The sequence below is a fragment of the Nelumbo lutea genome, chromosome 2, assembly GCF_056320005.1.
Source record: "Nelumbo lutea isolate HS-2025 chromosome 2, American lotus-T2T, whole genome shotgun sequence".
Taxonomy (NCBI): Eukaryota; Viridiplantae; Streptophyta; class Magnoliopsida; order Proteales; family Nelumbonaceae; genus Nelumbo; species Nelumbo lutea.
Window position 1 is genome coordinate 62,766,854 of NC_142685.1, and position 25,179 is coordinate 62,792,032.

At 36.7% G+C, this 25,179-nt stretch overlaps 1 protein-coding gene across 4 annotated transcripts in view; it reads right to left on the reverse strand.

The window, feature by feature from the left end:
• Positions 1 to 10,422: 10,422 nt before the first annotated feature.
• The window catches only part of LOC148871138 (Transducin/WD40 repeat-like superfamily protein), a 47,099-nt gene continuing 32,342 nt past the window's right edge, over positions 10,423 to 25,179 (reverse strand). For 3 of the 4 annotated variants that reach the window (XM_088971119.1, XM_088971118.1, XM_088971117.1), the window contains 6 exons: positions 24,603 to 24,667; positions 20,723 to 20,800; positions 20,415 to 20,587; positions 11,585 to 11,631; positions 11,096 to 11,321; positions 10,423 to 11,003 (listed from right to left, as the gene is read on the reverse strand). In XM_088971119.1, the coding sequence (XP_088827245.1) occupies positions 10,642 to 11,003; positions 11,096 to 11,321; positions 11,585 to 11,631; positions 20,415 to 20,587; positions 20,723 to 20,800; positions 24,603 to 24,667 (951 nt within the window). In that variant the 3' untranslated portion in view covers positions 10,423 to 10,641. The remainder of the gene's footprint in view (positions 11,004 to 11,095; positions 11,322 to 11,584; positions 11,632 to 20,414; positions 20,588 to 20,722; positions 20,801 to 24,602; positions 24,668 to 25,179) is intronic. The other variant, XM_088971120.1, reaches the window with a different exon arrangement.

The following is a 25,179-nucleotide window of genomic DNA, read 5'->3' on the forward strand; positions in this document are numbered from 1 at the left end:
CTTTAAATTACCTCTTTTCAACTCATTTAATATCAAGAACCAATTACCCTATTTGCCCTCATTTTTTATTAATGAATTTAAATATAGAGGGGTAAATTTTGTCCTTAGAAAATTACAAAAATAATCTTGAGGTCATTCGTGCTTTTTAAAGTAGTATAGATATATATGATATGTACTAGAGTCGGGTTTGGGTTGGATCAACCCAAGCACCAACCCAACTTTTTCGGGATGGGTTCATGCTAACCCGACCCAAGTTGCAGCCTTAGTGCCAACCATCAACGGTGTGTACCCTCATGAGAGCAACAAGTCCCTAATTTGAGGAGTTTTGAGTTGTAGTGAAGAGATGATGGAGACCATCTTTATTCGTCTCGCAAAGTACAAGTCCCAGAATTTTGCCCTTCATAGTGAAACAACATCATCAAATTTAAAAACAACGTGATTATCATGGCAGAATTATCAAATGGGTAGGAGATTCTGTGTAATGGCGAGAAAATTATGCTGCTGTTTGGCAAGTCTTTTTTGAAAGATTTTTTGGAAGCTCTAACAATTAAAAGACGCAATGGGCTTTTGCATTAAAATTTTAATAGCCTGAAAACCATTTGGTTAAAATATGTCTTTTTGCGCATCTTTCTATACAAAGTCGAGTTGAAAAAAAAAAAAACCAAAAAACTACATTTGGAGCTTCCAAAAGATCACCCAAAATAGATTTCACACATCTTTTTGACACAACGTATTTTGGCTAACCAAACAGGAAGAGACGAAAATACGGGCTGCCAAACTTCTAAAAAGCTGATAGCCCGCTCAAAAAAAACACACCAAACAGGGACTATATATATTAAGCAATTGAAAGATGCAATTAGGAGTATGAAGAGAGGAATTCCCAACAACATGGTGAATAGCTAAACCTGTCTCGTTTCCTACAGAAATTTTGTCACTGCCATGATACTCGGACCGAATAGATTTCGAATATCAGCTGTAAGATGATTGGTGGCACCGGTATCAAGATGCCAGTCTGAATCAATAATATCAGGGGTGGAGGAAGTGACCATTGTCCTAGATGATGAGTTGGAGTTGGATGCTTGAAATGTAAGGTCAAAGTGATGAAAGCACAAGATGGCCAAATGTCCAATGCGTCCACAAACCTGGTAAGTAATTTGGAGACAAATGAGGAATTCCGCAACCACGTCCATGACCACGAGCTTGGCTGCCACGACCATGACTAGGGGTGGTATTAGGATGTGAAAATACAAGCTTATGAAAAAGCACTTGCAGAGAGTTGTGAGTAAGAGATAGTACTGAGTTGACGATCAAGACGAAGTTCGTGTTGCAGGAGAAGACCATGAAGTTCTTCGATAGTAAAAGGATAAGATCGGGCAATACTAGCAGTAACAATAGAGTCATAATCAGAACTCAAACCACCAATAGTTTAGAGTAGGATATCATCAGTAGAAAGATCATGACCAACTGTAGCCAAAGCATCCGTGAGGGATTTAACCTGTTGAAGATATATTCAGTCATAGATTTAGAACCCTTTTGAACATGATGTAAATCATGTTTAAGTTGCATGATACGTGCATGGGAAGGAAATGCGTTGAGACAAACAAGAGTAGTCCAAACTTCATGTGTGGTCTTGCAACCTACGACTTGAGCAAGTGCTCCCTTAGTAAGAGTTGCAAGAAGCCAACTTAGTAGAAGTTTATCATAAGTCTGCCAACAAAGAGTAATCCAAACTTCAGAGTTCCTTCTTTATTAGTAGTGAGAAACTGTGGTGATGACCTTGTAATAGAGGATCATGCTGTGCCCTCCAACACAGAAAGTTGTGCTTATCTAATTTGATAGAAATCAAATTTGAGAGGTTTACCAAAGGGAGAAGAAATAGAAGTAATCTATGATGAGGAAGAAGATGAGGCCATGGGCAAAGATGGCTTTGATACCAAGATAACTCAAGTGTATTGGTTTTGCAACTGAAACACTAACTGTGTTAAAATTATCTCTAATTACCAAGGGATTTATCCCAAGAATACAAAGGTATATAGTGATATGCTTCAACTCTCGACACCCCAACTCAGTTCCAAAGCTTAAATTTGGCAACACCCAATTAGTGATTTACAGTCTGATGACCCAAGTTACTTAAAGTCATTTGTCCTTTTCTCGCGAGTTGCTAATGAGGAAGGAGAACATATGTAAATGTAACTAAAACACAGAGTTTCATTTTTCTTGGCTTTAAATATTTTTTTTTTTTTTTGCCTAAAACGGTGATAAAGGAGTTGACTTTCGTTTTTATAAAAATTAAAGGGCTTGGAACATTACATTCAAAAAAACATTAGAACTCAGTTTGGAAGGATTACAAATACAAATTTGTAGAGTGCAAAACCATGTGTTTTGTATGCATTTGCAATGTACATATTTGTATTTGTACTCCTTCCAAATTGAGCCTAGGAGGAGTAAAATATAGATTTCGATAAATTAAATGGTTTCTCTTGTGTTCTCCCATGTCAGCCTATTAATCCAGGTAGGATCTATGATACAATTGTAACTTCCAATAAAAACTATCCCAGTACCTTCCAATATGATGTTTGGCCACACATCTCACCATGAAACTGGGACCCATCATATATATAGGAGTGGTAATGAAACGGGGTTCGGGGTGGGGAGCATACTTCCCATCCTTGGTCTTGTCGAAGTAAAAATTAACATCCATCCCTGACCCTAGATGAAGATGGGTTAACCATTAGGTGCCCAAATCCCTGATGTTTGTAATTGAAAGACTGGTGTTGCTGCCAAAGATGGGCTGAGGGCAACAAGGTAAATCTACTTTCTTAGCCAAGGGCTGATGTGTCTGACCTGAAGATAAGAGAGTAAGTCAGAGGCCCTAGGTGTTATCACAGGGCTGGAGACTCTGATGGTCAAGTTAGTCAAGTGCACTGGAGGGGTCGGACGAAACCTGAGGAGAGTACTCAGACAAGGTCACTCGAGAGCAATGAGGAGCAAGATGGTCTTACCAGGAGAGGAGGACTCCTATTTATACTTGACCTTGCCTTGGGAGTAGTTGGAGGAGGTTGGAGATGAGTGGCTAGGATTACATCCGTCGATGCCACATGGTGCCATCCTAGGCCTTGCCACATGCACCTATATCAATTGGGGCCCATCATATCTGTAGGAATGGTGTGGTGGGGGTGGGGGTGGGGGGGGGGGGGGGGGGGGGGAGAAACTAACATCCATCCCCACTCCCATGTGGAGATGGAGGAAGGTTCCCCATCTGGTATCAAATCCCCCCACCTTTTTCATTAAAAGACTGAGACCCATCATGTTTGTGGGAATGGCAATGAGATGGGTTTAGGGTGGGGATCATACTCCCCAACCCAATCCCCTATAGAGATGGGTTGCCCATTGGGTACCCAGATCCCCAATTTTTTTAATTAAAAGTTTTTTGAAATAAAAAGATTTACTTAAAATAAAGAAAAAATAAAATATAAATAATATTTTAAATGTATTTTGATACATATATATATATATAGATATACGTACGTATGTATATATATTCGAGGTTGTGGACTTTACTCTCTATCCCTATCCTCATCCTCATCCTTGCCAAGAAAGTCTCCAACCCCAATCCAAATGGATAGGGGAGGCTGAATACCCGGATGGGACAAGGAAAATTGTCATCCCTACATGTCTGAGATGTATAGACACATATCATGTTGCAACTTGTCGAAACTAGGTTGTAGAAATCCTATTCATTTCTTCCTATCCACCAACTACTCCTTCAATGAGACAAGACGGAAAACATCCTTAAACTGGAAGTTAAAATGAGCACATTTTTTACCCTCTTAGGTGTCGTTTTTGCAATTATAAAAGCATATTAGAAATGCTAAATCAAATGTATCAAGAACTCAAGATCTCCATCAACAAGAATGCTTTATATTTGGAATTCAATCTATATGGATTATGAAGTTGGTTGCATTTGAAAATTATAACAGCCACTTTCCTTCTCCCTGTCTCCTCTTCTCAAACCATATTTTAATCTTTGACTCACATCTACAACTTTTCTTTTAGGTCACTAAACACTAATATCTATCTCATGCGTTTTACTACAATATCCTTACAAGAAGGGTAGCTATTGAAATCCCATGCTGATTTTAGGTTCCGTTCTTAAACTTAGAAAAAGCAATGTAACTAGGATTCTCAAGAAAGACTGATAGGATAGCAATTTTTTTCCTACCTAGCAGGTACTCATCCCAATGGAGGATTTTTTCCCCTTGAAAAATGGATTTGGGGCAAGGATGAGTTTTGGGATTTCACAACCCATATGGGTAAGGTTAGCGTATAGTATTAGGTTAAATTCGATCCCCACCAACCCACATATAGTCGGAAGGGATATGAACTTATGTATTAGGTGTTGAATGTAATAACATTTTAAATTTTGTGTGAAAGATAATCGATAGTTTATGTGTTTTTTACATGTTTAATCAAATAATTGGAAACTTTGATAGTTATTCATGCTATTTTACTTGTTTATTACTTATTTATAATAGAAAATAATAAGATATTAGATGCAAGTTCTAGATCGAAACCACACCCACCCCACCCTCAAATATTGTGGGGAGGGTACAGTCACGGAGAGTTTTGCACTTTCATGTTTGGGGAGGGTTTGGATTTCGAAAATCCAACCTGCTATGGGTTTCAATGAGGGTATGGGCTAAGAGGTCTAGAGAGGTGGTAGGGTCTAAAATAGAAAGCCATCCCTGAACCCACCCCGTTGCCATCCCTGACAGACCTTCTTTCTTGGGGTGATTATCTCATCTATGTGTTGATGCATGAGAATTCCAAGGTGCCTAGAAAAAGCTGGCTGTGATATACTCAACCTAGCAATTCAACCCATTTCACTCTATTTCACAACAACCACTAATGAATGAGTTCAGATTTTCTCACAGAATTGGTCTTCACACCCACCTCACAGCCCTTGCAGCTTCACATCGAGAACACCTCTGTACTTCAATGTTTTTATTCATGGGATTCCTCACAAATTTAGTCTTCACACCCACCCCACAGCACTTGCAGTCACACATTGGGAACATCTTTGCACTTGTATGTTTTTATTTATGGGATTCCTCACAAAATTGGTCTTCACACCCACCTCACAGCCCTTGTAGCCACACATAGGGAACATCTCTGTACTTGTCTATTTTTATTCATGGGATTCCTCACAAAATTGGTCTTCACACCCACTCCACAACACTTGCAGTCACACTAGAAACATCTCTTCACTGGTATGCTTTTATTCATGGGATTCCTCACAAAATTGGTCTTCACACCCACCACACAGCCCTTGTAGCTGCACATCAGGAAGATCTCTGTACTTGTACATTTTTATTCATGGGAAGATGTTCCCAATATACGACTGCAAGGGTTGTGAGGACCAATTTTGTGAGAATGGATGAAGGTCAAAACAATGCTTTGACCAATACACAACTGCAAGATGTTCCCAATACATCACCATCACCAGATGGTAAGTGGGTTTAGGGGTGTCAATGGACTGTTTTTTGATTGGACCTTGTCCAAACCAAAACTAATTTGGACGGATTGGATGGACCAACAAGACATTGAATTGGACCAATCCAAACTCAATGGTCCAAAGTATTTATTGGATTGGAATTGATCCATCCATAATGAATTTATATTGGATTGGGTTGATTGAGCCAATATCTGGTCCATTGATATAAGATAAAAATATAGGTGTCAATGGACCAGGTTTGGGTTAGAATTAATCTAAATCAAAACAAATTTGAATAGAATAGATGATCCAGACATTGAATTGGACCAGTCCAAAAAGGTCTAAATTATTCATTGGATTGGATTGGACCTAGTCCATTTGTAATGGACTCATATTGGATTGGATTGCACCAAATCTAGTCCAATTGACACCCCTAAATAGGTTGATCAATAAATGGTAACATGATGTGATACTCATACTCATACATGATGTGATACTCATGTATGATAAATATTTGTTGTCACATCATGTATAACTCATATATGAAGTTTGATCATTGAATGCGTTAAATTACTACTTGAACTTTTATTTGCAGCAAAGACCCCCTGGCCATTAAGTTAGATCATTGAATGCGTTAAATTACTAAATATCTACCTAAATTTTCTTTATTTTCTTTTACTTGCCCTTTTCTTTTAAACCCTAATAAACCCAAAAATACCTCTATTTTCTCTAAAAGAGAACACAAGTCATTTCCCTGACATAGAAAACAGGTTTCTTTAAATTCTTGTTTCATTTCACCAACATGAATGTTTCTCTTCATCTTAAAATATAGAAGTTATCCACTCCTTTTTCCAATAAAGTAAGAAAAACTAAACGAAACCTTAAAGTTGTATCTATAAAAAAGAAACATCTACCATTTTCATTTAAATATTGAATCCAGCCAAAAATCTACAAAGATCTATTAGAGTAATTTTGAGGACTTCAATATTATATTTATAAATCTAATTGAATCATAAATCGTTAATTTGGGGGGTTGAAAATTTTTAAACAGCTGAATAAGAAATATTTTTGATAAAGGGGGGCATTTTCTGCAAAGTGAAAGTTGGGGGGATAACTGTCACTTGACCCCACTGAGGGTTGAAACAACTACGTCAACTGTCTCGTTCAATCATGCATAACCAAAATATGAATGCAAAACTTAGAGACCAATATAAATTTCATTGATGCCTTGAAAAATAACCAATATTAACAATCAAACATCTCCTAAGTTATGAAAATTAAAATTTACATAAATTTAACTAGTGATGTGGTGTAGTAGTAAAGTTATAATCTTTAAAACGGATAGCCAAGGTTTGAACCATGACAATTGAAGATGAATATATGGGTTTGATTATGATATGGAAAAGATATGATATTCGACAAACGTTTGGTCAATCAATTAGAATCATAAATTTAGTACCCAATCAGGTGTTATTTATCAAAATTCATTGGTGGGTTTATCTTGGTCAAAACTAGATCTTTGGATACGATGTCTTTCCCATATCATATATTTTCCCTAAATTTATATATACTAATAGAAAAAAAATTAAAAAAAAAACGGAAACAATAAACAAGCTACTGTTGTAATTTTAATTAGCATGTTATCCTCAAATGATTGTGGTGAGAAATCACTTTTATTCTTTTTTCCAAAATAGACTTTACATGTTCTAAACTTACCAACAGCATAGAATCTTGTATAGAAATTAAATGGAATTGATTGAATTAACAATGAAAAAATTAATGATAAATGGATCAGTTGGATTTTTTGCTCCATGGGACTACACAATAATGTATTCATCCCCAAACCTATAATCCCGTCCCAACCCAGTGCCGGTGGCCGGTGGAAGAGGGGTGATCATTCTTGGCCAGGCCTGGAAACTTGGTCTGGCCAGCCTGAGGCCACACTAAGACCAAAAAATTCCGATCTCAGCTTCGGCCTTAACTTCAGTCTTGGCCCAGAATAGAATATACCAATATTATTAAATATATTATATATAATATAGTCAATATTTTTATATCAAAATATTATATTATTAAATTATATTTAATATTTTATACATGCAAATATATTTTATTTTATATTAAATGTTTATTATTTATATAAAATATAAAACTTTTAACATATTAATAAATTAACACGTAGCAACAAATGAGTCAAGACATGTATGAATGAAGGCTTTTTCATTCTCATTCTTAAGAAATGGGGAACTTGGGATAATACTCAATATTGAGTGCTTCAAGTATGGTTTAAAGTATCGATACACTTGATACATACGAATATAGGTATTGATGCTGCAAAACTTTTTTTTTTGGTAAAATATAAAAACCTTCCCTGAAGTTTCTAACAATCATAAAAACCTCCCCTTTAATTTCATTTTAATAAAAACCTCCCTGAAATTTTTAAAAAATTCAACAAAAAAACTCCCTTCTATCATTGATTAAACAGAAAACGTATAAAATTACAAAAACTATCCCTAATTAATCATCAGGGCATCCTAGATACGAAAAGAATTCAAGAAAAAGGGAATGGCGCTCTTTTGCCGATGATACACTTCTAAACCTAGAAAGAAAGAACAAGAGCCTGTCCATTAAATATCAACAACCATAGTCCATTAAACAAGGAAAAAAGTAGGAAATTAAAGAAAACCGATGCGATATATGCCAGTACTAAACTGATGAAATCGAACCTCATCCAATCTTTGTCTTCAAAAGAGAAATTGTAATCAATAAGCCAAAGCTTGAAGTAGATGGCGATCCCCAGAAACAGAAGCAACACCAAGCCAATAAAGATGGGGCCTTTCACATACATGGCCATTGGTTATTTGTCTGCTTGTCTATCTGTTGTCTCTCGTTTGCTTGCTCGCTCGTAAACTCAGAAAGAATTACATGGGAGTCCATACATCTTAGGCTTCACCCAGCCCCAAGTGAAAGGGAAACTACAGATTACAGACTAGTGGTGCAATTAAATAGACAAAGAGAGAGGAGCAAGAGCTTCTCTTCAGGAAGTTAATTTGAAAATGGCATGTAAACTGTAATGGGCAAGCCCTGAATTGAGAAAGAATTTTGGTCCAGTCGACACTCAATACGTGTGTTTAAAAGAGCACCTTTGTTACTTTCAGGAAGACGAACAAATGGTAAAGGGCATTTTTTCAACTTATCATCCAAAATGCAGCGTTGGTCGGACTCTTCCTCTTTGGCTTTTCAAAACCTCCCAACGCAAATCCTATGATAGGCTTTTTATCCTTGTATTCAAATGAAAGAACTTGAGACACTGACTACTTCCATTTTACAGAACAAAATTCTACCAGTAGCCGATCGACGGAGGGAGATAGAGAGAGCGGGGGAGAGAGAAAGAGATGATCGAACTCTTTCACATCTGCCATAACCATAGCCACAGCGATTCATTGACACGAACCTGTTTGCGTTATATTGAAACACCTAGCGATATGTTTTTTCTTAATCATTTGCGTGTCTGTTTTAAATTTTAGCAATTCTTGGTATTCGGAGCAATGGCGCCGCTGCAAGTGTTTAGTGGTGTTATTTTCTTTTGCTCTGAAAAAGAACAGTAACCAGTTGTGGAAGTGTTGTCGCTCAAATGAGGGCAATTTGGGACTTTAAAAAAAAATTTAAATGACACCGTGCAGATTAGTCAAGGGTAATTTCATAAGTTTATTACGTTTCTAGTATGGATCAATGACGGAAGGAAAGTTTTTGTTTAGTCTTTTAAAAATTTAAGGGAGGTTTTTATTAAAATGAATCTAAATGGGAGTTTTTTATGATAATCAGAACATTCAGGGGAGGTTTTTGTATTTTACCTTCATTTTTTTAGTTTTTTGACCTAAAATTTGCCAAGGGTCGGTTTTAGCCTTACCTACCCCCCAAAAAATACCCAAAATCCCAAACACTATACATTTAAAGTATCAATGGCTTGCCGACAGAGCATATTGTGTGATACTTTAAACCAAGGTTCAAAATATCGATACACCCAATACACCAGTAGGGCCGTATCGGGTGAATCGATACTTGTTTTTTTACTTTTTTTTTTTCAAAACCAGTTCAGGGGAGCCAGTTCAGGACTCCACCACCTGAACTGGTCAGACCCCCAATACACCCACTATAAGGGCGTATTGGAGAGGTCCCGAAATGATACATATCGACCGATACAAGCCGATACGTATCGATACTTTGAACCTTGCTTTAAATCACGATTCCAAGTCACACAAAGAATAAGAATGAATGTTTTGTCTTCATCTATAAAAGAGTAGGACCGGTAGGTAAGCCAAGCCAAACCAATCCTAGGATTTAAATAATGTCCATGACTTATATTTTATGCCATAGGCCCAAAGCCTAGTCAAGCCCAACCTAGATTGGACTAGTGAAATATTTTCATTGTATATATTTATTTATAAATATATAAATATATAAATAACTAAATATTAATCAAAAGATACCATGGGCTCAAAGCTATTAGGCCCACAAAGCCCGTAACCCAGCACTGGGCCCAAGCTTGCAACCTAGGCCCGAGGTGTTGGCTGGACCAAGCCTGGACCTCAGATGCCTTTATCAATAGTGCTAAGCCCAGCCCGGCCCACCCGGCCCACGATCACCCCTTTGATCCCAATCCTCCACTACAGCCAGCCAAGGACTTTACCAGTTAGTTACCAAGCAACCAGTTTGGCACCTTGCATGTTGCAATGGAGTACTTGGAGCTGAAGTACGGGAGTCGGGAGATGGACTGTTAGATATAGTCAGTTCTGAGTTACGCTCGAGATACTTGAAACGTGTCGTCCAAACCCCTCCCAATACACTTTATAGCTGGGACCAATATATGATAATGGTTCATCCATCTAAAAGAAGAAAATACAAAGGTAATAGTCAGAAGCCTCCACTTGGTTATTATGATATGGCAGCTTTATTAAATCGCAGTAAATTTCCAGTCCAACGGTTCCAGTCTTGACAACAATCTCACCTTCGTTAGTGGCGATGTTATCACAACCCATTTCTTAAATACAAATGCTATAACTATAACATGTATCAAACATCTCATGGTTTGCCATGAATAAGTTATATACAGATATACAACAAAAACAAGAAACATAATACAAGGATCATGGTCTCTTGAATTTATTGTTTGATCTCTCTGCAATGCAAGATGCAGCAATATCTTGGCATCGTACAATTCCAGCAGCTCCTCCATAACACAACAATCTTTCACTTCCCTTGTTCATATTCCATCTCACTCTATGCATTGCTATAATCTTCGGAGGAAATATTTCGATCTCACTCATTGCTGCACCCTTCTCATTCCCACCCCTCTGTAAATTCCCCAACTCTTCCTCGGCTGAGCATGCTAAGTCTGAACCAGGCTTTTTCTTCTTACATGTGTTTGGTTTTTGTGTTCTTCGATTTGGATTAGCTGGTGAGTTATCATATCCAAAACCAGGTTCCGGATCATCACCATAGCACAAAGCTGTAGCAAGATAAGGTGTTACAAATTACACAAAAAGGGGTTGATAAGAAAACATCATAAATAAATTTATAGAAAGGAATTGTTAAACTTACCTAGAACTTCATCATTTGCTTTCTTCGCCTGATTGGAGCCTGACAAGATCCCACGGATGGATCTTGGGGTGTCTCCCCATTCATTCAGGGACTTTTTCATAGGGAAGGGAGTGCAAGGCAAAGGAGTATTCACTGAAAGGGTGGAGTCATCCTCAGTCAGTGAGCCACAAAGAAAATGTGGGGTCTTATTACGAGAAGGGTCTTTGTCCACTGCTTTGGCTGTAAGCTGTCATGATAACATAAAGACGTTGGAGTAGCATTATGAGCAGCTTGATAGAATCTTTTCAATCTAAAAGTAGTCTTAAACTAGTGTCAGATTAGAGAATGCAAAGATATAGTTAAGTCCATGGACTTCATGAGTATCTGAGATTCTGAGTAATTGTTGAGATAAGAAAGCAAAAGAATAATAAGCAGATATTTAACAGAAAATTACAAAAGATAAAAATCATTTCCACATTATAAGAAACAGAAAGAAAGAATTAAAGAGACCTGAAAATGGAGAACCGTTCCGTCTGCATTGCAATATGCAACCATACCTAATATTTGATGAATAACAACCAGAATAATTGCATAAGGATTTGAGGAGACAATAACAAGTTGAATGAAACAAATAAAATCTCAATACCGAAAAAAAAAACACATTACCAATAAAATTACTTTGCACAACTTTATTTTCTCCAAGAAATGCTTAATTTTGATTATTGACGGTTTGATAATAAATGTAGTTCAGCCTTCTAGAGCAATGGAGGATAGGATCTAACATATCAATTTCTGGAGAGATCTGAGCAAATCAGAGTCACTAAAATATATCAAAGGGGGTTCCATAGACTGCACCCAAGGTTTAAAATATCAGCACTCCTATTTTTCTGTTTGATATTTCATGGTTTGATACAATGTTTTAAAAACCGACCTGGAGGCCAAACCGTTATTGCCTCCGGGTCGTGGGTTACTGGTTCGACCATCCAGGTCAAACGGGTCAGACCGCCCGACATGTATTTAAGATGTATATATATGTGTGTGTGTTTAAATATATATTTTATCAATAAATAATGTATAAATATGTTGTAGATATGTAATATGTATTTTTATATTTAATTTATGTTTTTTAATTCAGTTTTTTATTTTTTATTTATAAAAAATATTAAAAATTGCAATTAAAGGCCAAACAAGGGTTTTTTTTTCGTGAAAATAGCAGGGCAAGGCACCTATTGGGACGCATAGGTCCCGAAAAGTTACCCAAAATAAAATAATAATAAACAAAATAAAAAAAATCACCCCAATCAGACATCGGAGTGCAAAGTTATGGCCTCCGAATGTTTGCATGTATTGAGTGTACAACCCGCGACCCGGTGACCGGGTCGAACGGTTCTTGACCAAGTCAATGGTTTTGACCATCTGACGGGTCTTGACTGAATCAGACCTGGAAGCCTGGCCAGGTGATGGTTCAAACGGTTCAAGCAGCCGGGTTGAAAACACTGTTTCGATACATTAGGTTGTCTATTAACATCTGAAACTATTAAAGCCCCTAACTCTCATTATTTACTGTTTCATGACCTTTCGTACCGATACGAGACACATGATACAATGTTCTATATATTGGTATTTTGAAGCTTGACTGCACCAAGGTTTGAAAGTTGACAGTGCACTCAGATTTGGAAGTTTTTTTTTTATCATTATTCAGAATTTAATAGTTTCTACTTTATGTTTTAAAACCAGTTGTTTTCTTTAGAAGGTACACCATTAGTGTGAATATAATTCAGACTTACAGAGAAATACAAGAGTAGAGACCAAAGGTAGGGGAGAAGAGAACATCACCTGTTCTGTGGAGACTCTACCGAGTCAGGCATGTGGTATATATAATTTCGTTTATGTTTAAATTACAGATCTGCCCTCTTTAAACCAGCACAAAGACAAGCATACTCCTGTGCACATGCCTATGACATCAATTTATTCTAACACTCCCTCTCAAGTTGGGGTACTAATGTCATAAAGCTTCAACTGGTTATAATTGTATCCCATTCTGCTACTACTCAAACTCTTGGTAAATAAGTCCAGCAAGCTGATTTTCAATCTTAATATATGGTGTAGAAATTTCTCGAGCGTAACAATCCATATCAATACACTTGGTTCTTTCATGAAAGAGTAAGAAGCAATGCAAACGAATGGCTTGGTTATAACAGAATAACTCCACAGGCTCTGTGATAAGAGTGCCAATCTCACCTACTAAGTACTTCAGCCGTATCAAGCCACATGTTGTATAAGCCATAAATCTATATTTTGATCCAACACTTATCTTCTTCCCCAGGTTACCAAGTTGCCTCTAAGAACATAAAGTAGCACGTTGTAGGCCTCCTATTTGATGAACCGGCCCAGTTTATATCTATGTACCCTTCCAACTTTAGATTCCTACCAATAGCATCTCACAATACCCTTATGGCTGCCTTGCTAAGGGAGTATGGGAAGCTAAGATTAGCTTCCCAACTAATCTTCTATACCTCCCAAGGTTTTCAAATAGCTCCCCCCTGATCACTTTAACTTTGCATTGGGATCCATAGGAGTCTCCACAGCCTTTGCTTCTATTATTCCTATTTCTGGTAGATCAAGTGCATACTTCCTTTAAGAAACATTAATGCTATGTCTTGAGTTGTCCATGATCCTTAGTGCGAAAGCATTGTTGTATGAAATCATTGAGCTCCTCAATACCACCAGTATCATCTATTATGACAACGTGATCTTTTCCTCTACAGTCACGACTAAATTAGATGTTCTACATTGTACTACAAACTGAACTTCTGAACAACACTATTAAAACAAACAAACCATACCTAGGGAAACTGTTTCTGCCCATACATTTTTTCCTCAATCCACAAACCTGTGTAGACTCCCCCTGAGCAACAACCAAGAAATTGCTCCATATATACATCTTGCAAATCACCATAAAGGAAAGCATTTTTATGTCAAGGTGATAAAGAAGACCAATTTAAACTAGAAGCTAAAGAGATAGTAACATGCAAAAAATCCAAATTTGGCAACTGGAGAAAAGATCAGAATAGTCCACATTTTTATAACCTTTAGCAACCAAGTATGCCTTAATCATTCTGCACTCCCTTAAGGTAAAGGTTTAATTGTATATAGTATATACCCACCAACAATCAACAACATGCTTCCAAAGAGGGCAAAAAGAAAGATCTCATGTATGATTAATATTAAAAGCATGAATTTTCCTCTTCCATGGCCTGTTTCTAATTAGGTGATGCAAGAGCTTCTTGCACTAAATTAGGTATGGCAAATGATGACAGCAAAGTATTGGAAAGGATATCATCAATAGAATTAGAAAAAGAAAGGGGTAGATAATTAAGGGAAGTTGATATTATTTCACTTGAAAAAATGAAAGGAGGCTAACAATCACTAAAAGCAGAGTAGATGTAGAAGGTGAGGTTGAACCATGATCGTGGTGGAGAAAGAGGGCATGAGGAAATTTCAGAAGAAAGGGTTGAGAGGAACAAATGCAGTAAAGAACCAGAAGAACAAAGAGAGGGAGGAAACAAGGAAAGGGGTGAAGCAGAGCTTTCGGGTATGGCTTGCTCCAAAGTTTTCAAAAGGAAAAAGGAAGTATTGGACAAGGCCACTGCAAGAATGTAATATAACAAGAATCAATGGTAAAGCACACAAGGTTGAAGGTAATTCAAATGAGCCACGTGACGATGACATTTGCTTGGATGAAACTCATCCTATTGAAAGGTCAGTTGATTTGGAAAAGGCAGTGAACATAAAGGTCAAAGTAAGCAAGTTTTTGCAATTATTTTTCTTAGGAAGAGATGAATTCTCCAGAAAGACATTCAAAGAATTGGAAGCAAAATTAGCGTTGCTATTGAAGAAATTAATATATATATATAATTAATGTAAATATAACATACTGAATTTATTATAGATAAATTCATATATAATACAATATATAAAATATATTTTTTTATAATTTTAAATATAACTATATAAATTTTATATATTAAAATCAATAAATATTATAACGTAATAGGATTTGGATTTAAACCGGACCGGATAGAGTCAAATCCAAAGCTAATCCTATTTTTAATTGGATCCAGATTGCAAAATCTGAATCCAATCCGATTACGTAAACACATCATCCAAATTTGGATAATCGGATTGGATGTTAAATCAGGCCATGGAGTTTCAAGTATCATTGACAAGCCTATTTGTAAGTAAATCATATTAAAATAGCAAACCAACCATTCAATCATTGAGAGGAAATGGAAGCTAGAAAGGCATAGTAGGATGGGAACAAGCTGTAGGAAAGGTGTTTGGAAATACAATGAATTGTGCATTTCCTCCTACCTTTTCTCAAAGCAATGGGTAGGTCAAGGTCTGAATATGAAGGTGCTGGTGGAGGAGGTTATGGACATGTCCTCTCTTCAGTAATTGGAAGCACTTGAGACTCAACTGCAAATGTGGGATCAGCCTATGTTTTCCTTAGCCTTTGCCATTAGTACCACCTCTAGAGAATACGATGAGTGGTAAAAACTAGAGGACTAGCAAGAGGAGGGGGAGGAGCAGGAACGGAAGACCTCAAAGGAGAAGATTCCTCCATGGGAATGGAGGTAATTGTGGAAGGCTCAACACAAGACTCATCTGGAGCTGGCAAAGGAAGGGATAAAGAAAACAACTCAATAAATCTCTCCCCTTCAGAAGGAGGATTATAAAAAGGAACCGACTCTGCAAAGTTGACATCCATGGAAACAAATCGGGTGCCACTAATGGGATTAAAACAACAATACCCTTTTTGTGTGGAGGAATAACCCAGGAATGTGAACATAACCGGGTGCCACTAATGGGTCATTCTTATGTCTCTTAGAACTAGGAATGTGAACATAACAAGTACAACCAAAGACCCGTAGAGGAATGGAGAAAATCTAAACACTAGGAAAGATGACTCCAAAAGGAGATTTTAACCCCAAGACTCGAGAAGGCATGCGATTAATAAGGTAGGTAGCTATTAAAACTACATCACCCCAAAACTTCATAGGAACATGGGTAACAAAAAGGATGTTCCTTGCAACTTCCACAATGTCTATTTTTCCTCTTCGCTACTCCATTTTGTTGTGGAATACGGGCGCAAGAACTTTGATGAACAACCCCAAACTTCTCAAGATAGGAGGTAAGGTCCTCAAAATATTCCTTAGCATTATTCGGTCAGAATATTTTGATGCAGTGTTAAACTGAGTATGTATTCATGGAACTGTTGCACAAGTTTAGGCACTTCAGCACAAGAGCACATAAGGTAAATCCAAGTATATCGTAAAAAATCATCAATAAACATGATAAAATATCTATAGCCACCCATACAGACTAAATGGTAAGGCCCCCCACACATCAGAGTGAACAATATTAAAGAGAATATTTCTTGAAGGATAAATGTTCTTACAATGCTGTGAAAGCTCACAGGACTCACAATGTAGACTCGATAGATTGGTTCCTTTAAATAACTCTAGAACATAGTTGCCAAGGCGACACCTAGGCGACAAGGCGCCCTTGGAGGCTCATCTCGCCCAGTTGCCAAGTAGTTTTTTTTTTATAAATGTCTTCGAAGTTCTGATGGGATCCAATGCATTTGTGCACTATGTTATAAAATACTTTTATATTTTTTATTTTTTGACATTATAATTATAAAATAGGCATTATTAAACGAGAATACTCATTTTGTGTGTTTATGTACAAATTTCTTTTTATTAGTTTCTTATTTGTTAGGGTTTAGTCAACACAAACATTGCTAACTGTTGTTTTGAACCCATGGTTCAAAGTATCGATACACCTCTGTGTATCGATAGAGGTGTATCAGAACTTATAACGATACTCCCCCTATTTTTTTTTCTTTGGTTTTCAATTTCATTTTTAAACATATATATTATTTTAAAAAATGGGTTCACAAAAACACTTGTAAACATGTGTATTGGGGCGCCAAAGATACAATACAATACACCCGATACAGGGCGTATCATATCGAAGTTTTGATCCTTGATTGAACCCTCAAAGATTTCAGAACCTAAACCAATAAGCAAGGGAAGAACTTAAATTTTTGTCTAATCAACACATTTTCTTCTTACAAACCTTCTTCTTCTTCCACCTTTTCTTTTCTTCTTTTCCTATATGAAAAGTAGGGGATTCAGCCCCTATATTTTTTTAATTTTCTTTCCTTTGTTCCTTTTCTTCTCTTAAAATGGTGATTTTCTAAACTTAAAACATGAAATTTATACTTCTCTCATGAAAACTATGGATAATTATTAAGGAAGGATGGTTATGGAACCTAGGGAATTTCCTAGGATATATGGTTTCACTAAAAAAAATCCATCACCTAGGCAACTAGGCGACAAGGCGCCCCCTGTCACTTAGCCTCGCCTTGGCACCTTAAAAACTATGCTCCGGAAACAACTGACTTAATGAAGAAAAAAACAAATGACCCAAACGACTATGATATAATATAATACAACTAGTGGACTCTGAAACAAATGCAATTCTCTTAGGTTGTAATTGGCTCTGTTCAGGAATGTCTAACAGATAGATCCGCCTCATGGCCACTCCCAATCACCTTCTATGATTTGTCCTAAAAAACACAATTTGAAGGAAAAAATGTCACACAGAAATTCAGGAATTTAGTCAATTACTAACTGAAAGCAAATTGGTATTAAGTTAAGGTACATGAAGAACAAATGACAAGGTCAGGGCATTAGAGATCTTAATGTCTCCCTTTCTCGTGATAGGGGCAAGAGAGCCATCAACAAGGGATATCTTATCCCGACCAAAAAGGAGTTGGCAAAAGGTGAATAGCTGTGAAACACTAGTCGTATATGGTCAGAAGCACCAGAATCAATGGGGAGGGGGGGTTTATGAGCACTTGAGACGGAAGCATGATGTGCAATGGCACAAATGCCCGAGTGAGCATATGCAGAAGAAGGAATAGTCTCTACAGAAGCTATAGCAGTGGACTCCAAATAACAGATTATTCGGCCATACTTCTCATACTCAGCCTTGGCAGCTACAAGTTGTTCTCCTACTGATTTCTCTCCACCCTGTCCTTGTTCACCTTGTAAGGAGGTGGCTACATTTGCATTTCCACCATTTTCTTTCTTGAGTCAGGCAAGAATGAGCTCTGGATGCGGCTTCCAACAGGTGTCTTTAGTGTGTTTAGGCTTCTTCCAATATTCATAGATAATATCTTTCTTCACAATGTTTATCCTTTGGCTTCATTCCGACATTGGCATAGTGATCAACCTATGGCTTGACAGACTGAACATATCTTCTACTCTCCTCATTAATCACCATAGCATACGCCTAAGACAAAGTCATCTCATCCTTTGCTAAAACATTCTTCCTCACAATATCATACTCTGAGTTGAGTTCAGTGAGGAACTCAAAGACACGATTTCTCTCCACCAACTTCCTATATGTTTTTTGCATCCTTTATGTAACCTCAAACAGTCTCGATCAGATCAATCTCTTGCCAAAGAGATTTCAGCATAGAGAAATAGATACCTAAGGGCTTCTCCCCCTGTCTTAGGTTATTCACATCATGCTTCAATTTGTAGGCCCGAGCAACATTAAGCTTTTGGGAATAGGTCTCCGTAACACTATCCAACACTTTTGTAGTTTCCATCCACAGGTAATGCTAAATAATGTGTGGTTCCATAGAATTCACTAACCAACCCACTACCATGTCGTTTTCCTGCATCCACCTTTCATAGGTGGGATTATCCTCCTCCGGTTTCTTCTTGCTCTCGGTAATGTAACCCCATTTTCCTCTAATACACACATGTATCTTCATAGAGTGAGACCAGGCTAAATAATTGGTCCCATCTAACTTCATAATAGTCACAGCCCCAACAAGATTATCCACTGACCCCCCATGTTCAAACCCAAAATTTGTGGAATATTTGGTCTCTCTTCCAGTTTGTTCCATTAAGTGAATAGATGCAAACGAAATCAAATTAGGGTTTTATTAGTTTAAATTTACTGTTCTAAGCAAAGAACAACCCTTTAACCTCCCAAAAATAGGGTTTCACAAGACCCGATAGGATGGGGAAAAAGAGAAAACTTCAACCACTCCTACCAGAGGTTCTAGAACTCAGTCCAACCAAAACCACCCTCAATAGAAACCAAAAGGCTTACCTCTGATCCCCAAGTGCCTGGTTCAAACTGTCTCTACAACCTATAACAAGATTTCTCCAGTTATCTAGGGTTTTGGGGAAATTTTTTCCAAGAACCTACCTTAGGCTTCAACTAAGGATGAAAACCCCCACAAAAACCTTCCTAACTGGGCTGCATAAGTTGCTGATTGATCAACCGATCAGTTCATACACATTGTGTATGGGCAAAAAAAGAAAAAAGTCGAAAGTGAAAACCTAGCTCTGATACCAAGTTGAGAAATACACCTACAGTAATTCAGAAAATATAGGAAAAAGAAGAAAGAAAGGAAGACAAAGGAGAAGAAAGAGGTTTCAGTAGTAGGTTGTGGAAGAAGAAGAAAAGGGAAGAGAAAAAAGAAGAGTTTGAACCTCTCTCTCTCTAGCCCCCTTGATCTCTTTTATTAACTTAATTCTAAGTACAATTACTTGGATGCCCTTAATGAGGCAGCTAGCACTAAGGAAATAATTAAAGAAATTAAAAAAAATCCCATAACCAACAAACATAACCTTAAACATTACTTAAAAGAAATAAAAAACACTAAGGCCCATTCAGCCCATTCTAACTACAACCTACTCGTAATATTTTAAGAATCTTTATGTACCAAGAAATCCATTCATACCCTTAGGCTGCTTTTGGTTTGAAAGAAAAAAAAAGGGAAAGTTTGTATAGGTTCCCTACCTTTTCTTTCAAACCAAACACAGCCTTATTTCTCCACAAATACCTAGCATCATCTCATTCTGTTCCCCATTATTATTGATGGATTTATTGATTTGCAATGTTCACATTTAAAAAAGAGCCATTACGCAGTGTATGCCCATCTATCTGAAGTCACGGGAGGGTTTGACTGGATGAGGCCCTAGCCTTTGGCAATTATTTATTTATTTATTTTGCACAAAGTTGCTGCTCCCGCCCCCCCAAACTCCAACCCACATTCTCACTTTTAAACCCAAGATTTTACCCTTACACCAAGCAATGTATATCCTCAAGAAACAAATGGAAGACAAATGGGAAATATAAAAATCTCAAGTCATTTAACTATCAAAAAGATTAATTTCAAACATGTATTCCCATGATTCTGTTTATGTACTTGCATAAATAATTAGCATCCTTAAGCATGAGGCACCTGTAAGTCGTGATACATGAACACCCCAGATTGTAAATGATGAACAGTAATAGCTGTGCAACCCTTGTTGTTGTGTCCCAGAAAAAGGTTTCCCTGTCACAGGGACATCATATGCAGCTTTTGACAAGCTGAGGATCCTTAGTGTACCATCGTCATAGGCCAAAATGATACACCTAGAGAAATAAGTAAACAATAAATCAGGAAACAGGAATAGAAAAGGACAAACCCAAGGTTCAATGTATCGATACACCCGAAACAGTAGACTAACCTTTTACTTAATTACACTGGTAAAAAGAATAAGACCATACCTAGGATCTAGCAGCCAATCCAGACTATAAACCACTCTTCTCACTGAATTAATTTCCCATAAAGGACGGTATGGATCACTGCAAGGGAAAATAACTTTATTTATTTGGTAAACATCATAAAGTCATTCTACAATTGTATACAACTCAGTTCAACCATCCTCACACAATGAACTACTCAAAACATAGAAGAATAACTGTCAAAGCAAATTCTCCGTAAGAAAACTCCAACAGTAATGCAAGAATCAACACCAAGGAAATGGTGTGGATTGAATGAAAAAGTAAACAAACAATTTGTATAAGTAAATAAGGTAAAGGCATAGAGAGAAGAAAGAGTAGACTCTAAGGTGCTTTGCATAACCTAGAAGTAGTTTTGCCAACCATTAAGAAAATGAGAGAAGTGACTGGATAAAACCCAAAGGATAACAAGTGACTATAAGTACAACCTTTCACAGTCACAGAGTGACACTAACTGAAATTTCATATTATCAAAAAGGGTCATTATCTTTGTCCTGGCTGTCAGGGTTGTTGTAAGGGGTAGACTGGTCATTATCAAGTGACTATAAGACTCTCAGGTTGATGTCACCAACTAGTCAATAAAAAAAGATGTAAATTTAGGATATTGTCGCAATCTCACAAGTACAACCTACAATTTTGATATAAATGGACATTTCACCATGTAGAAATGGAGCAATTTCAGAGATATTTGGTTAATTTCACCAAGACGTTTTGTGAAATTGACATCTTTTTGAAGAAACATAATTGCACACGGAATTAGTTAAAACACCTTCAAGGAATCGTTTGAACAAGGATAATTGCACATAGTGATTTAAAAGGCTAGCACACAAGTGAGGCGCATTTTAAGGTATGCTCTTTGTCTAGGCCCCAGGCACAGCACCTTCAAAAGGTGTGTCTGGTGTACATTGTGCTTCAGCCCAGGCATGCGCCTTTCGAAATTTGTGCATTTCTCTGTTATCTTATGCCAGAAAATGGACTAGGGGCATCCCCGAGCCCCCGACCAAGCCCCTTGGAGCAAGCCCAAACGAAGTCCATATTAGGGTCTTAAGTTCTTAAACCCTACAAAAATAATTTTATATTTTTAATTGTTTTTTAAAAATATATTTTATTAGGATGAATGAATGAGCAACATCAGAAAATATGGGGGTCTTGGAGCAAGCCGAAGCAGAGTAGAACCCCCTTTTTCCTAAGGTTGCTCATTCATTCATCCTAATAAATTATTTTTGAAAGACAATTAAAATTATAAAATTACTTTTTTGTAGGTATTAAGAATTTAAGACCCTAATATGGACTTTTTTGGGAATGCCTCAAGGGGCTTCGTACAAAGGCGGCTTGTAGAATCAAGAATGCATAATGTTTAACACCACATTAACTATTTGAAGCTATGCAATTGGGAAAAGAATAAAGTGAGTGAGCGTTTTGTATGCTTTATATGTCATATTTGATTTTATTTTTAAATTTTCATTTTAAATATGTTTTCCATGTTATACTTATGTGTTTTTATTTGAGATAAATAGGTTTTTTTAAATATATTTTTTGAATTTAAGTTTTTTTTTTTTTTGTATTTTTTGGCATTTGTTTGAATTTTTGTATCTTGCATCAAAAAGGCACACGGCTCGCCTTGTGACTTGCGCCTCAGGTGCAAAATGCTCCTTGCGCTTTTTTTGCGCCTTGCACTTTTAAAACACTGATTGCACATTTAAGGCTTAAAAAACCATCACAAAGAACTATATAAATCATAACACCCTGTAGAACTTGAATCAAACTGCTAGTTCAATTCCTTGTACTCAATTGTTTTTTCCTTTTTTCAAAGATATACGTGAAAAATGAATCCTAAACTTCCAAAGTTAAATAGAGATGAGAAAAAATATTGAGAAGATCCAACACAAAATGAACACACGCATTTACATATTGTTTTATTGAGCTTCATGACATACTCAAACAGATTCAACATTTTTGCACTCCTTTCTCAACCAAGAAGTGGCAGCAAGACAGAAGGAAAATAAGAACTCAAATGGGGAAGAGAGAACGAAAGGGAGAAAAAGAAGAAACAAAAGAGAGAGAAATGGAAGATACAAAGAAATGAGAAAATAGAGAGAGAAACAGAGATAGAACGAAGAAGACTCTACCTGGTTGTTCTGGTCAAGAGGGAGGAAGGAGGAAATCTGACCAGAACAACCAGGTCTGTCAAGAGATAGAAATTCCCTCCTTTCATCTGTCAATGGGTTCAGTCTGTCAAGAGGAATGGGAAGATTCTACCTGGTTGTTCTGGTCAATTTCATTCCTCTGCAAGCATGAAGATGCATAACACTAGCTGAGATCCTCCTCCTTAATATAAAAGACTTTTATTAAAAATAAAGAAAAAAGACATCCTCCTTCCTCTTATTCCTCCTCCCATCTACTTCTTCCTCCTCATTCCCCTCTTAAAGAGGCTTATGCTTCTTACATTCTGAACTATACCTCATGCCTCTAGGTAGTGGAACGCCTCCGCATTTTAAAATATTGCTCAAAACCAAAACCAAACCAATTATCAATTGGGATAGTTGGGTGTCTGACTCTGCCCCAATAAAAGTCAGTTTTAATTGACATATCTAATTAGCTAGAATATGACTACTTGGAACTTCATTTTAGATAATAGGGTCATTTACTAAAACACCCCCTATACTTTACAAACAATTTACTTAATCAACCTTCTGTTAAGAATCCTTTGTTTTTTTGTCTAAAAATGGTAATGTGACCATATAAACAGAGTAAAATTTTTAAAGGCATGAGCCCAAACTTTTTTTATTCCAAAAGTACCCTCAAAACTTCATATCAAACTTGTGGAGAGACATAAGGTTTGATTTTCAGATCTATCAAAAAATGTTTGGCTTCAGTAGAATGAGGAAGAGAGAAAATGGCATCTAAGCTTCTTCGTCAGCAATGGTTGAATGGTTCATCTTCCTTCTTCAAATAGAGAGCAAATTTTACCAAATAGAGTTGTTGCCAGTGTTTTTTTTACTGGGGACAAGAATGACATTTCCATTTTTGTTTTCTGTAGATTAAATTCCTTTGAAGGGATATCAAGACTTAAGGCCAAAACTGTCATTTTCCAATTTCATCTAATGGAAGGTCAATAAAGTAAATTGGTTGCAAACTATAGGGGGTGTTTTAGTAAAATGCAAACTATAGGGTAGGTTTTAGTAATCCATTAACTACAAGGGATGTTTTAGCAAATGACCCTAGATAATATAACCTTAATAAAACTAAAAATAAATAGTTAGTTGTTTATATGTTGATAAAACAAGTGTTGTTACTTACATATTATATGAAGTTTTCCCTTTTAGACAAAATATAACAAAATTTACAGGAAACCAAGAAACATTTATGTGTTATTAATCACATAACTGGTTCAGCTCTTAATCAGTTCAGAATAGCAAAAACTGGTCCTGAGCCAATTATAAGTAGAACACAAAACACAGAACCATAACCACTGTAATTAGTTTGGTTTCGTTCGGTTCTACCATGCAGAAAAGACCCATTTATAGACCATAATCAGATTAATCCAGATTGATACAAATCTCATATGACTATAAACAGATCAACCATGTATGATCCATAACCAGCTTATTTGGATAAGAATCAGTCCATTAAACAGTTGATTGACAGCCCAATTGCAGGAAACAAAGATCTTCAAAGAAAAGCCTTAACCAACATAAAGCATGACAAAGATGATCAATCATACGTTCTTTTTCCGGTAAACCATCAATCATACATTCTTTAGTTATTATCTTACAGTCTCCTTACCTACCCTAATGCCACCAATTTCAGAGATTATCTTTTCTTTAATTTGGAATCATAACAGAGGAAAAGCATACACCCTTACCGCAAGTCCCAAAATCTTAGGCCTCCATGTCCGGCAGTTACTATTACATTTGCACCCTCGGCATCACTGAATACCATATAATTGCATTTCAGACATCTTATTTAAAAAAATATAGGAACATATGAAGAGCTTTATTGATCAAGAAAATAAAAAATCATGCCCAGAAAAATAAAATGAGCATGGAGAAAGATCTTTTCTTTCTTCTTTTGGAACAAATATAGATTAGTGTTTCTTTTTTTTTTTTTTTTGACCAGCAACAAATATAGATTAGTATTAATCAGCTGAAAAGAGCATAATTACAGCAGCCCCATGAGTGCCACGTGTTTGCACACTGTGGATATACAAACTACTGTACACTTTTCATCCCATTTACACACAAAAACATCTCTATCGTAAAAGAGGAAGAATATGGTATTCCCCTAAATGTTTTTGTACTCCTAGGCATGAATTCTCATGCCTTGTATTTTCCTGAACACCATCTGTTCCAGTTGAGCTGTGTTCTCAAGGAACCTAGCATTTCTCTCAGTTCAAATTGCCCAGAAGACAGCAAAGAGAGAAACCCTCCACACAACCGCCC